General features: G+C 40.9%; 1 protein-coding gene across 1 annotated transcript in view; it reads left to right on the top strand.

Moving 5' to 3' along the window:
• Positions 1-416: 416 nt before the first annotated feature.
• Positions 417-14,697, top strand: part of wnt10a (wingless-type MMTV integration site family, member 10a) — a 38,500-nt gene continuing 24,219 nt past the window's right edge. The window contains exons 1-3 of the mRNA XM_024285905.2: positions 417-970; positions 1,959-2,224; positions 13,338-13,714. Of these exons, the coding sequence (XP_024141673.1) occupies positions 888-970; positions 1,959-2,224; positions 13,338-13,714 (726 nt within the window). The 5' untranslated portion in view covers positions 417-887. The remainder of the gene's footprint in view (positions 971-1,958; positions 2,225-13,337; positions 13,715-14,697) is intronic.

Genomic DNA, 14,697 nt, shown 5'->3' with positions numbered 1-14,697 from the left:
GGTGTGACTTTTTGCTGCTGCAGTCAGGTTGCAGGTAAAATGCAGAACAATAGTTTTAGAAGTTGTTTTTTTTTTTAAAGCCTCTGCTTAAAAAGGTTTTTTCCTCAATAAAACATAAAATTTTAGACAAAAATACAATATTTTTTAAGTAAAATATTCATTTTTGTCTGTGGAGCGCACTTCTTCTGCAGCAACTTTTTTTCTCTCTTTTTGAAAATGGTTCAAAGAAAAAAACTTTATAGAAAATGTATAAAAATCTGCTTTTTTAAACAGATTACAGCTCGGACCGGCTCTCCCTGACGGGATCATCCCAAACTCCGCAGAGGAAAGTTGGTCTCCTCGCCGTCCTGCAGTGCGCGCAGCTGTCCTGGAGCGCAGAGGGCGCGCGCGTTTCTGCGCCCTTATCTGCTGCAGGATCTCTATCCCGCTTTAACGAGGCACTTGACCTCCGTCGGCGCTCTTCTTCTCCCTGAGTGACGCAAAGAAAAGTGGGCCGGCGGAGCGCAAAGCGCAGCGCAGAACAGGACAGTCGGTGCGCACCCAAACATCCCAAGTCAGCGGCGGACTCCTCCAGCGCCTGTCGGGACTCTCTGATGTTCCCTCGGTGCAGGAACCCCGCCGGCGGAGGTATCGGCATGTGTGAGGCGGGAAACGCGGACTCTTCCTGAAACTTGTGTGGCAGTGAGGTGGGGGGGTTGATGAAACTTTTCCTTTAATGAGAGTCTCTGCGCGCTTGGCACATCTGGATTCGTGGCTGTGGAGTCCAGCAGGATCTCACCCGGCTCCTCTGCTGCTTATTTTTTTTACTTTTCCATTTTTAGGACGGACTTTTGGAATTAGTTTGATTTAACTCTTCACTCCAAAACTTTTTTTCCCCTGAAGCTTTCATGCGTAAAAGCCGAAGCAGAATGGAGCGAACAGTGCTCAGAGCCGCGTGCGTCCTGCTGCTGTTCTGCGTCTTGGGACAAAGGTGAGCTGCACAAACTGTTGTTTGTCTCCACTTTTATATGTATTTGTTTAAAACTATACATTAAAATGATATTACATGCACGAGCTGCTTTTTTTCCTAAAAAACTTCCTGAATTTTCCATCTTTTAAAGTGCAGCAAAAGTTTTCCTAATATTTTATGGTCATATACTTTTTTTGAATATTATTTTCTACTATTTGCTACTTTGATAATTCAAGTATAGAAATGAAGCAAACAAGAAGGTTAATAAGGACAAAATAGACAGTGACCACATAACAATGATTAAACATTTCCTGAAAATATTGACGGTTATTTAAAAATGAGTTAAGAAAACGATTCTATGAAAACATTTTTACTAATTGATCATATAAATACTGTTAACATTGGTTTAAAACACAATAAAACAACTTTCCATTACTTCATGATTGTTTGAAAAGTTCTGCTGAAGCACAACAGGTAAAAACTGTAACAGTAAACTCTCTTCTGGATCCTTCTTGTTCATTCAAAGCTGGGATTGAAGCTCATTGAGAGCATTTTGAACCAAAGCTCTCAGGAAGTGCATGCAGGTATACGTGTGCATGTCAAAGTGTGCTGGAGCTCCTCAAACTGCCTGTAATGACACAGCAGCTCTGCTCTGCAGTGCCGGGAGTTTCTGGCTCCTTTGTGACTCAGAGATCAGCTGAAGTGCTGTTGTCCACATGATTGATCTGCGGGAGAACATCAAAGAAGACACTTTAAGGTGCCTTTTAGATCATAAAGCAATCTGTCACTCAGTATTTCTTATTAAAGGCTTAAAATAACATGTATGTCTCCAAGCTTTTGCCATTTAAATTAATTAAATTGTCAGGTTATCTTGTCTTCACAGCAGCATCTGGAGACGGTTTTATTATTATTTTTTTGGTTTGGGGGGAGGACTTCTTGTAGGGTCAAGCAGAAGCCGTAGCGGAGAAAACGAGACGTCAGTGACTAACAAAAGTTGACCTTCACGCAGGGTGGACTCCAATGAAATCCTGGGTCTGAAGCTGCCCAACATCGAGCCCATCCTCAACGCCAACACGGTGTGCCTGACGCTGCCCGGCCTGACGCGGCGCCAGCTGGAGGTGTGCATGCGGAACCCGGACGTGACGGCCTCGGCCATCCAGGGCATCCAGATCGCCATCTACGAGTGCCAGCACCAGTTCAAAGGCCACCGCTGGAACTGCTCCAGCCTGGAGACGAGGAACAAAATCCCCTACGACAGCATCGTCTTCAAGAGAGGTCAGTTCTGTGCGCCCCGCCTGCACAGATACGCAGGTGCATAATCTGAAATGAGCCTGTAATCGAACTGAAATCCCATCTGCGGTGCTGTGGTAACCGTTTCAAACAGACTGCGGTTTTTTCCCTCAAACACACTTCAATGAAGCACCTTAAAAGGGTAGGCTTACAGAGATTAGCTGGCACACAGCTACAAAAGGTCCTCCACACAAGTTCATGAAACTGTACTCATCATTCAAAGAGATCTTTTTTCCATCCAAGGAATCCCACATCAGATCCTCCCAACGCTTGGTTATCTCCAGTCACCAGCAGCCTGGTGCTTCTATTCGAACCCATCGTGCTTCTCGATGACACAAACAAAAGAGCGAGGATCTTCAAACGCGGTTAGTCACCTGCTGATCACCAGAGCTCGGGCAGATTGGTTTTCTCCGACGCTTTGTTGTTGCTTGGAGCTCTGCAAGCTGGCCACAAAGGATGAAAGCGGATCCAGCGAGTGGAGAAGTCTTCAGACGGTCCCATCTCTGCTTTCTGAATGGAGACGCATAAATCTATTAGTAGCCTGACCACAGACAGACCGCGTGGTTGGTAGTTTGAGTCCTGCAGGGTTTTTTTTTAAAAGATTTTATGCAATCAGACTCGAGAAACGGTGATGACATCAGACAAACCTGTCCTCTCAGAGCTTCATGAAATAAAGTTTCACTCCTCGCCGGCTGCTTGAAAGGCTGTTTGTCATTATTAGCAGAGGTGGTTGCTGGATGTCTGACATCCCTGCCTTGCCCTGGGTGCAGAAACTCCAAAACCACCGACATAAACAACCTCCTCAGATCAGGTGATTCATCTGTTGCGTGTTGATACGCCGCTCTCCACAGAAGCTTAAAAAAAGATGCAAGTTAACAGCCGTTAGCCCGCGCCGCTACTGCAGAATGTTTACAGACGTGGGATTAGGCGACGACGGGGGAAGGCCTCAGCCTAATTGTGCTTGGAAAAATAACTGACAGCCTCCCTGAAGGCTCATGCACGCCCGGCTGGTGTTTTTAACAAGTTCATGTGTGGGTTTTTAAAAGTTGCTGCAGCGCAAAGCCTCTCTAATAAAACGGCTGAAATATTTTGCCGTTCAAACGTTCCCACAAAGATTTGTTTTCGGAGTCAGGTTCTCCTCCTTCACTGCATCGGATGAGTTTGCATTAAAACTGGGCTAAAGACAACTTGTCTCCCTCTGTCGCTGGACTGCTCCTGAAGCTTTTACTTCCCTTGCCAGTGCAAGCACTTGTGAATTTGCTCTCAGCACTTTCCCAACTCTCGGCGGCAAAAGCATAAACCTGTTTAGTCGGTTTCTGTAACAGAAAGTGACAGTTTCTTTTGAATCTTTAATTCATTTTGCCACTTCCTCTGCCATCAGTTCAGCCGGGCGTGCCGCAGCCAGTGAATTATTTGTTAGATTGATTTGTTCCGGGCCTTTCGGGGGCCTGTGTCGCGGACCCTAGAGCACAGCAGGCCAAGAGCTAAAACAGGCTTTCTATGTAGGAGGATGTGCCTAAGTGCCATCGCTCCTCTCCAACCCCTGTGCGGGTCAAGGTGAGAGGGGGGGTGGACTGGAGACAGTCAGATCAACTTTTAAACACACACATACATATATGCCTCCATGGAGGTTAATGGCATGAGTCATTTCAGATAAGCATGTAAGTGACTTTTCCTTTTGAGAAATGATGGAGTTTAGGATCAGTTGGCCCGCCTCCTCTTTTAAAGTTCCAGAAAGTTTTATGGTTTTTCTTAGGGGCGGGGCCACCACTTCCCACCCCCACAACTTTCTTGACAATATTAGTATCATTGACAAAGATTAAGAAATCTTCAAGCTTCGTAAAGTCAAAGTCCCATCAGTTGTGTGAAACTTGCTCTGTCCGACTTTTTGAAGTCTTTGACTCGGTCGGGATTTGGACTCACGACATTCCAGTCTCAGGGCGGACACTTTACCAAAAGGCCATTGAGCTTCTTTAATCATTAGTAATGGTACCTCCACTAAAATAACTGCTTTTTCAATATTAATTACAATAATAAACTGTTTGAAAGACAAATTCTTCTAACGACCTTCCAGTCATTTGTCTCTCTTCCAAAGTCTTCTGCCCTCCTCTTACCCCCCATAGCTCCGCCCCTGATTCTATTTCTGGAGTTGTGTCTCTACAAGTTAAACTAACTGCTAAAACTGAGAATAATTGTAATCTTAGTTTTTCATAAATAGAAATATTGGGTTGTGTGTTTTAATGCTGCATCCGGCATAGTTGAAGAAAGTACTTGTCCCGCCTCTTATATCATCAAGCGGATGCTGGAGCCTATCCCACCCACTGTTGGGTGAAGGGCCAAACTCATATTCTCACATGCAGACTTAGACCACAACTAAGAGTCACCCATTTACCCGTGAAGCCTGTTTTTGGACCTTCTACAACAGAACAGTTCTAGACGGGATTCAAACCAGATTATTTATCAAGTAACAAATCAGATTATCCACAGAAAACATTCCTATACAAGTTCAGTAAACGTTAATATAATCACACTTTATATAACAGATATGTAATACTCATTGCATACCAGCAGAAAACATTATGACAATATTCCAAAAATATTTGGAAAATCAAACAATTGATTGAGTCATCCTCAAAAATCAACTGTTTTTTATTGATAATTGTCAGTTTTTCATGTCTGTTGTGCGACAGCCGCGATTAGTCGTCTAATCAACTTTTAAAATAGTCGACAACTAAAATTTAATAATCGATTAATTGTTACTTTATATTATATGGAGTTAGAGTGTAGTCAAGTGGAAAGTTGTAATGGCATTATGCTGGTTTTTTAGGCTATTTTGGAATTTAGCGAATATTTCAGCTGCATGCTAGCTGTTTTGGCTAATTTAGGCTTTTTTTTTCAAGGTTTTTTTGTAGTTAGGCTAATATTTACATGATAACTGTTTTGGCCAATTTAGGCTTTTTTCCATTTTTTTAGGGTATTTTAAAGTTAGGTATGTTTTTTTTAGTTTTCAAGGCTAATTTGACATTTAACTAATATTTTAGCTAGTTATCAGATTCAGCATTTTCAGCTATCAACTTAATCATTTTTAGCTATCAATTCCATCATCTTCAGCGGCCAAATTCAGCTATCAGCATTCACACTAGCAATATTGCAGGTAATGCTGTATATCTATGTAGTTAGTTTAAAGCTAATGATGGTTAAGATGCTTTACATCCCGTTTGCGTTTGACCTGATTAGTCGACTCATCAGAAAAAAATAATCGGTGATTAGTCAATAATAAAATTATTTGTGGCAGCATTAGTCTGTAGACAAACTGTTTAACTTTTCTTTGCAGAATTGTTTAATTTCAGACAAATTTGAGGGTTTTAGCGCAGTTTAAGTTCATAAAACAGAATCAAAGTCAGCTGATTATTGTTCTGCTGCAGAACTTTTATCGTCTCTTCAGGTTATGAACTGGCAGAGAACATCTCTCTTTAGACAATGATGGTAGAACAAAAATCCAAGTTCCATCGACTAGAAAAATTGATGAAGCCCCATCCCATGTCCCTACCACCACCGTGTTTGACTGTTGTTCCTTTATTTCTGAAACAATGTCAGTTTGAGTCCAAATGTAACAAGATGGAGACTTTCTAAAAAATGTCTGTCTAATCAGTTTTTTGGGGGGATATTTCAGCTCCTCCATGGACCCATTTGTGTCCAAAAGTCTGTTGGATTATGAGGTCTGAGTTGATCCGAGCGGATGATGGATGTCACTGTGGTTCTCTGGAGTTGTTACTTCTTTGAAGGGATTTTCTCATCTGTTTTTGAAGTTCTGGAGACGCAGAATGATCCGTTTCTGTTTGAGGTCTTCCAGCTGCTTCCCTCTGTCAGGCAGCTTCTGTTGAGGTGATTTAATGTTCGGTACCACCTCCTCACAGCTGCACCGTCCTCTTTCAATCTTTCTGCATGTTGCCCATGTGTGTTTCCTGCATTATTTCCTGCTGCAGACATAAACATCCATGTCAGATCAAAAAAATGAGCATCTCGGAGAAGGGAAACTAAAGCGCTCACAGGATGTTGTAGAGATGAAGGACTTCCCAACATTTACAACTAAAACTAAAATATTCAAACGTATATTTACTTTAATTTCGATTTTTCATGATCAGACTCATAGAAAAGATAGTCAGCTGTGAAAAACCGCATTCTATTTTTTCTAGGATGTGTAAAGAAGAAAGTAACCTCAAACAGAGCTGATAAAACAACAGCTCCAGTTATTAGTGTTTTCTTTGACTCCAACAAGCAGCCTGAATCATTTCCCCTTGAAGCTATGTTCTATAAACCCCTGAGTGGTTTCTTTTCATGTTTTCTTTACAAGTTTCCATTCTAATCCTTTCTGTTTTCCAAAGCAGTCAGCGGCCGCCTGTGGTTCTGCTTTTACAGAATCTGAGGGCACCTTCACAGGCAGTAAGCTGAGATCCAACAACAAACGGTACCCGGCGTTTGGGTGATGCTCAGCTGCCCCTCATCCTTCACGGATTCCTCAATTGGACGTGGTCTGGTCCATCGCAGAAATGTATGGCTGCGTGCGGCTTCGGTCACATTCGTTTTACTGCAAAGTAAGCAAAAAAGGCGTCTTTATGAAGCGCCTCTCTGAGATAACATCACAAAGACTATATTAACTCTGGAAAGAGACAGAAAAAACCCGTCATAGAATAAAAAAGAGACTTTTTTAAAGGAATGAACACAATCAGGGCGACAGGAAAACAAGCGAGACTCATTTCACAGTCGAGGTGCAACTGCGTAAATGAACAATCACTGACAGAGCTACAATGAAAAACCACAAACAGTCTTTGGCTGGAAGATCAGAGTGTTCAAGATGAAGAATGTGGCTTTAAAAATTGACTTAGGAGCAACAGCCTGCAGAGACTTAAAGGTTAGCACCAAGAACCAATGAAGAACCAATGAAGCGGTTCCAATAAAGTCCTCATAAAAGTGTCTGACAGAGTCGGTGGAGGTTCATGACTGTGAATGTTATGATCTCCACCAGAAAGACCTGGAACATTCCTGAAATAAATGATGTGGTTTCAGGATTGGAACAACAGGATTCGTCTATTCCTGAATTGTTTAGTCAGATCACCTAGTTTAAAGTTTGGTTTTAGACCAGGATTTTTTAGGTTCTACCACTAAACTGAACGGATCTTATCCAGATTAATTAAAGCAGAAATAACAGGAACTTAACCAGGATGGAGCTCGAGAACCAAAATTGTTATTTCTGGTTTAAACTCTCAGTAATGGACACCAGATGGGAAAAAAATCCATTTAAATATTTATTGTTTGAGGGCCCAATACAGAACCCTGAGGAACTCCACATAGCAGTTTCTGACTTACACTAATTAAATGAATGCAAATCTTTTAAGGGTCAAATCTTATATTGTTAACATACCTGTCTATCACTCATCCATTAATAGCTTTTTACCTCTATATGACTTTTTTAAATCCTTTATGCTATAAAATTGCTAATACACTGTGAATCCTTGTTGAGGGGGTTGTAGTGTACACACCACAAAGCTGAGGCTGCAGCCATCCTTTTAGTCTAGATACCGTTAAAACACTTTCAGTAGAACACATTTTACTAACAAATACTACAGTACAGGGTCTGCAGAACTACAGAACACCGCTGGTGTTTCTTGTAATGATGAAGCTCATTGTTTTGCCTCAATCTTGTCGCCATTTTTACCAAATGGATGTCTATCAAACATGAATGTTGGTAGATAAATGGAGCAAAGAGGCCAAATAGATGTTGGAACAAGTCAAGGATTTAACGTCAACCATTAGTCCAGGTTGAGCATGATTTTAAAGTCCCACTCAGATCATCTTTTGATCTATCATCAAAGCATCCTCAGTGGTCTTTTATTGATGATTGTACTGTTTATAGTCAAAATCCAAAAATCTGTGTCGTTTTCTAGGACATAGTTTCAGCAGAGCAGCAGGAGTTCATCGGAAATTTGCTTCTAAGTTGTGGGCAGAGTAAGCGCACCTCTTCTTCCCATCATCCAAATGTTAACATGGTGTCCCTCTAGCTTACAGCCTCTCAAAACCCCAACCTAACATTGGCTGTGCAGCAAAAATGCTGAGCAGTATTGGAGCTGTCCAGTCATGCAGTTTAGATCCAGATACCAGCTCAAGCTGCATTTTTCACCTGCTTCGGATTCACAACCGATTTGTATGAAGAAATACTCACAAATGCTCTATTTTCTTTATATATATATATCCCCTCCGTCATGGGAAAAATCCTACAAAAACGTTTTAAAAATTTTCATTGGAGCTGGTCTTTAAATGTCTGTTAAAACTTAAGATTCCTTTACAGTGGTAATTGATATTGAAAGTATGAACAACATACTTACAGTTGTTTTTACCAAATATTAATGTGAAATATTTGATTGCAGAGCTAAACTGTTTTACCGTTGGGAGCTGACAGAGACAGGGCCGAACGATGACTCAGCCGTGTAGAGCTCTATACCGCGGAGTCACCCGCCCTGATTTAATATATTATATTGACGTCTGGTTAAAGACCTCTCCATGTCACTTTTTGACGTTTGGGTGTCCCTACCTTGTCCTTTTTTTGATGTAATTTTACAAGAAAAAAGTTGTAATTCTTAAAATACAAGAAAAAAATTGTATATTTATGACCTAAAATGTCATAAGCTAAATCTATTACTTTTTTCTCATAAATTTACATGTTTTGAAGTCGTAACTGTATTACTTTAAATCCTGTAAATTTACGCGACAAAAGTTGTAACTTTACCATAAAAAAAAAGGTAATAAATTAACGAGAAAAGAAGCAAAGTTGTCTGTTTATCAGAGCCGTGCTTGAAGATGAAAGACGTGGAGCATCTTGTGAAGCTTTATGTCTAGATCGGTGTCAAAAACAAAGAAATTCTGAACCTTTAGGCGACTCAGAATCTAATTATTATCAGTGAGGCCGTCTTACTGGGGTTTGGGGTCGGTAATGTGGCGTTTCATATGTAAAATAAAGAGCTCAGAGACACACGTTTGCAGGACCGCCACTTTATTCTAACCTTTCAATTCACCTGTCCAGAACCCATTCGCCATCTTACGTCATATGTCTGTCATTCGCAGAAACCAAAGGAGAATGTTGCATACACACCCTTCTCCAAATGAAATGTCCTGTTTCAACACAAAACAACAAAGACTAATAAAAAATAACCTGTTACATTAGCACAAGAACTTTGAAAATTCCAAAGGCTAGACCTCTTCAGGCGGAAGAAATTGGAAGAAATGACTGGAAGTCTACAACTCCAGGGATATGGATGACTTCATGAAAGGCCTTTGCTGAGACCCTTCAAGCCGCTAATAAATGATTAAAACATTAATAACCCGTAAAATCCAAAAAATGTGCTTCCAAACATTTGTAACATCTTAAACATTCAGTTTACAATTTAGTGGGTCTGCTGCTGCACATTCGCTTGTATGCTCACATCGACTTTAATGCCACAAATTTACAAGATTTAAAGTTGTATATTTATGAGAAAAAACTAATAAATTTACTAAGTTAAAAGTCATAAATGTATGAGATTTAAAGTAATACATTTACGAGAATAAAACTCGCAATATGACTTTTTTTTCTTTGTGTTGACTCTAATACTCCGTCGTACTAAGTCACTACGGCTCCCCCTTAAAAACATCAAGTTCAGACCGACCTACAGCTCCACAAGCCTCTACAATTGAAGCAATTGTTTTTGTTGATTAAAATTAAAAAACAGTTTAGGTAACAGACTTGGACAGAATCGCATCGGCTCATAGTTAGTTGAGTCTTTTCTGGGTTTGTTTTTGGACCATATACGGAGATACGTATAGAATCATGCCAGAGGGAAAGATACACACCCGAGTTAATTAGTATTTCTAAATTGCCCCGAGGTGTGAATGTGAGTGTGATTGCCCTGTGACCTGTTCAGGGTGTATCCCGGCATCGCCCCAACAGTAGTTGGGTTGGCTCCAGCAACCTTGTGATCCCGAGAGGGATTCAGCGGGTTCAGATGGATGGATGGAAATGGGGACTGATTTGATTGTAAAATACAAATGGTTAATAACAATTGACCTGACTCAATACTTTAACTCTTTTTATTATTTTTTTTTTTTTACTTCAGTTGAGAAAAGTTCAACTTTTAAAAGGTGTAGAATTTCCCCAATCAAACTTCAAAGGTTTCGTTTAAAGATGACATCAGAGAAATCTTCAAACTGTACAAACAACGCGACGGTTTTCCAGTGAGATTAATATTTATAGCTCTTTAAAAGCTACAATAAAAGCATCACCCCAAATAACACAAGGCACTGGACACACCCTCTGCCGAGCGTTGCCAAGTATCAGGGAAGCATAATGATACATTCCCTCCTATATGTTGTCGCTGCCAGAAGTTGTTTTTCCTTTTGATTTATGAGTTACTGACACAAGTTGCAGAACTGGGTCCATTATTTCATTTTGAAGATGTGTCTCTGCAGAACCTTTAGGGTGTCAGCAGAAGCATCATCCAAGCAGACTGCTGGAAGCTTTTCTTGTGGTCGTAAATTGGAATAGTCTAAATGGTTGATCTTTGAGGAAGACGGTAAAGGATCCGGATCAGTGTCTTTGATATGAGGATAGACAGAGCAGGTCCTCTGATGTGTGTGGTTTGGTTCTTCTGCAGAAGTCTTGATCTATGTGTAAAGAACCTTGACTAACATGAGATTTGAACTGAGTGACCCCACCCGCCCCCTGGCATTCCAAACAGGAAGTACCTGCTGGCTCAAAGAAGCCAAAATCCCATAAACTTCAATGGAGATGAGAAACATTTTCTTGATATTCCTAATGTTTTTATTTTACTTTTCTGTGAGTTATTCAAGTTATAAAGTGACCAATCAGATGTCTAAATAAAAGTAGGTGGAGCCTTCTGCCCTCCACGTCTAAAGCATTTCATGGACAGATTTCGTGTAGCTCACTGTCAAGTGGTCGGGGTTTGGACTTTTAACATGCTCCTGATTGGTGAGAGTGGTTGCCATAGAAACTCTCTTGAACTAATCATCCCTTAGTAATGATATTTAGCTCCAAAATGGCAACTATAATGACTTCATTTCATTGGAGCTATTTTCTGTGGGTGATGTCAAACTCACTCGGTCCAGTTCTCTTATGCCTCGTTTCCAATGAGCGGTCCAGGCCGGACTGAAACGGACCGGTATTTTGACCGACTCGTACCACTTTCAGACCCTCTTGGTTGTAGGTCCATAGAAAAATTAAACTGACCAGTTAGCTTGGTTCCTGCGGGGTCTTAAGTCTTCAAAACCTTGAATTTAAAAATTTTTAAATAAAGCCTTAAAAGGATTAAAATATATTTATATATATATTGGTCTTAAAAATGGTGCAGTTTAAAAATTTTTCCATATGACTTTCCATATGACGTGTTCTTTGATACACTAATGAAAAATCAATTAAATATTTGCCTTTGTTTTTAACAAATTGGAATATCTCCAGTTGCCAAATATGCATTTGTAGTGAGTTTGAAACAATTGTGTGTTTTGTCCTGTATTTTTACTCTATGCTTGAAATAAACCAATCAATCAATCAATCAATCAAATACCCCTACAAATTCATCCATGTTTATAGTCTCTTAATCTTACTTTGACCAATCTCCAACTCTGGATTAGCACATGCGTCAGAACTTTTACTTTTTAATTTTTGTTTTTTATTAGTTTTACTTTTGCTTCGATTAACCAAAAGACAACGTCAGAGCCAACTGTTTACACAATGTTGGTGTATTAGTTACCAATAGTTTTTAAAATTTTAAATGTAATTCATGACGTTTCTTGTTACTGACAAGGATTTTTTTTGTCTATAGCTCTGAAAATTAGACAGAGAAATTGGTTTTATTTATTTATTTTTATTCATATAATCTTAAAAAGTCTTATACTTAGCTTAAAGAACTGTTTTGGAACCCTGAGTTAGGGCGGAGCTACTGTTCAAATCCATCAATTGGCGAAATGGTATTACAATAAAAGCAAGCGTCCCGCCAGCGCTTTTTCCGATTCAAGATCCAAACCGAAGGTTCTGTAAATTCTTAAATTCTTTACATTAATTATTCCCTCCTTATTCGCGGGGCTTTGGGACCGAAGACACACCGAATCCACAGATACAGAGTCATCGATCTACACCATGCATGTGCCTCGATGGTCCAACACTCAATGGAAACGCTCACTTGAATCGTCCGGACCATTCTAAACTGGACCGGTCCGGACTGCTCATGAAAACATTACAGGTGTTAGCAGTCGCTCCATCATAACAATGTGTTGATTTGCCAAAACAAACCTTTAGACAGATTTTTGGAAGCAACAATTAGTGCCAGATCCAGTCTAACTTGTAGTTTGTAACTATGTCCAATTTCACGATATTTTATCATGAAATAGATCATTTGTGTTTGCATATTTTTATCAATGAGAGTGGAATAGGACTTGGTGTTTCGTAGCTCCTCCCTCGTCATCTGTGCTCACCTGAAGCCTCAGGTGGGGCTACATTGGATTAAATGACACTAAGAGGGAAGAGGACATGTTTTTTAAACCTCAAATTCTAACTTCTATTGTTGGAATAAAATACTCTTTTTAATTGTGAGTTTCAACACAAAGAATTTATGAAAAACCTTCCAAAAGTTGCTCCAGCCTATTTGTGCTCAGAATTTTTTCACTTTTGAAATGAAAATGACTGCCATACCTTAACAAAGAGTGATAAGTTCAATCATGATGGTGAGGAACTTGAGTTCATGATGTTTCCACCTGGAAGGTTCACATGGTCCACATATACAGGTAGAATAATGTGTTCTACAGTTGGCTTTATAAAGTTCTGCAATTTATAAAATTGAGTCTCTTATTGATTCTAAATCTCATCTTTGTTATTTTTTATGTGTTTTTTAGTCTTTGTGGCGATGTAGTCGATACTTGCAGCCATTTTCATTTTAAGTTTGTCTTGTTTCACCTGTTTAGACAAAAGAATATTCCAGTAACTCTGCTCTCTGACCTTGAGGATCATGATTAATGTCATAAACAAGATGCTAACGATATCTCTCTGCGCCCACAGGTTTTAGAGAAAGTGCCTTTGCGTACGCCATAGCGGCCGCCGGCGTGGTCCACGCCGTGGCCAACGCTTGCTCCATGGGCAAACTGAAGGCGTGCGGCTGCGACGAGAAGCGGCGCGGGGACGAGGAGGCTTTTCGCCTCAAGGTGGAACGGCTGCAACTGGAGGCCATTCAGAGAAGGAGGGGAATGTCCCACGGCGTGATGGAGCATTTCCCCGCAGAACTGTCGGGCCACCACCAGGACACCTGGGAGTGGGGCGGCTGCAGCCCGGATGTGGAATTTGGAGAGAAGTTCTCGCGGGATTTCCTCGACGCCCGTGAAACCTACAGGGACATCCACGCTCGCATGAGGCTGCACAACAACAGAGTCGGGAGGCAGGTCAGTGCTTTTGTTGAAGTTGGGTGACCTGATGAAGACGCTGGTGGGTTAGAGGAGTAAAAAAATCCAAACGTTTCTAATAAATCAAAGAACGATGGAGAAATAAGGGAAAGTTGCCCAAACAAACACTCCTGTGTGATGGATGACATGAAATGTGTCTCCTGTAGAGTTGTTTATCTTCTCTGTGCTGCCAAACGGATGTGGGTGTGTCTATGATTAGGTTCGGTTAATATGGGAGGAATAATAGAGAAGGACGAGCATTTGGGTGCTTGTTTGGCTTCTTGGTTATCAAGGTAAATGTTGTGACTTTAAGGAATTTGATCTCCTCTACTTTTAGTAAAAAACAGAAATGTTTAACCTCCCTATTCAGTATTTTTCAGCTTATGAAAAAGCATGAGAGCTACCAGAAATAAAAAAGGTCTTACCAACAGGACTAAATCACGTGTCAAAGTCAAGGCCCTCTGGGTAATTCTATCCGGCCCTCCAGATCATTTTATTTTATTGTTATTATTGTTATTATGTCTAACTTGTATAATTTTGGCAAAATATTTTCTTATGTAGAGTAAAATATTTAAGGTTATATAAGGTTTAAGTTGATTTATTCTGGAATAATATTCCTGCCTTCCTTCAATTTACCGGTCGATCTTCGTCCCAGTACTCACCTATGGTCATGAGCTCTGGGTCGTGACCGAAAGAACGAGATCCCGACTACAAGCGGTTGAAATGAGTTTCCTCTGGAGGGTGTCTGGCCACTCCCTTAGAGATAGGGTGAGAAGCTCGGTCACCCGGAGAGAGCTCGGAGTAGAGCCGCTTCTCCTCCGCATCGAGAGGAGCCAGTTGAGGTGGCTCGGGCATCTGGTCCGGATGCCTCCTGGACGCCTCCCTGGTGAGGCGTTCCGGGCATGTCCCACTGGGCGGAGGCCCCGGGGAAGACCCAGGACACGGTGGAGAGACTATGTTTCTCGGCTGGCCTGGGAACGCCT

The sequence above is a fragment of the Oryzias melastigma genome, linkage group LG21 (assembly GCF_002922805.2).
Source record: "Oryzias melastigma strain HK-1 linkage group LG21, ASM292280v2, whole genome shotgun sequence".
Taxonomy (NCBI): Eukaryota; Metazoa; Chordata; class Actinopteri; order Beloniformes; family Adrianichthyidae; genus Oryzias; species Oryzias melastigma.
Note: the sequence above shows the minus strand (reverse complement) of the source record. Positions and strands in the feature narration are given on the sequence as shown.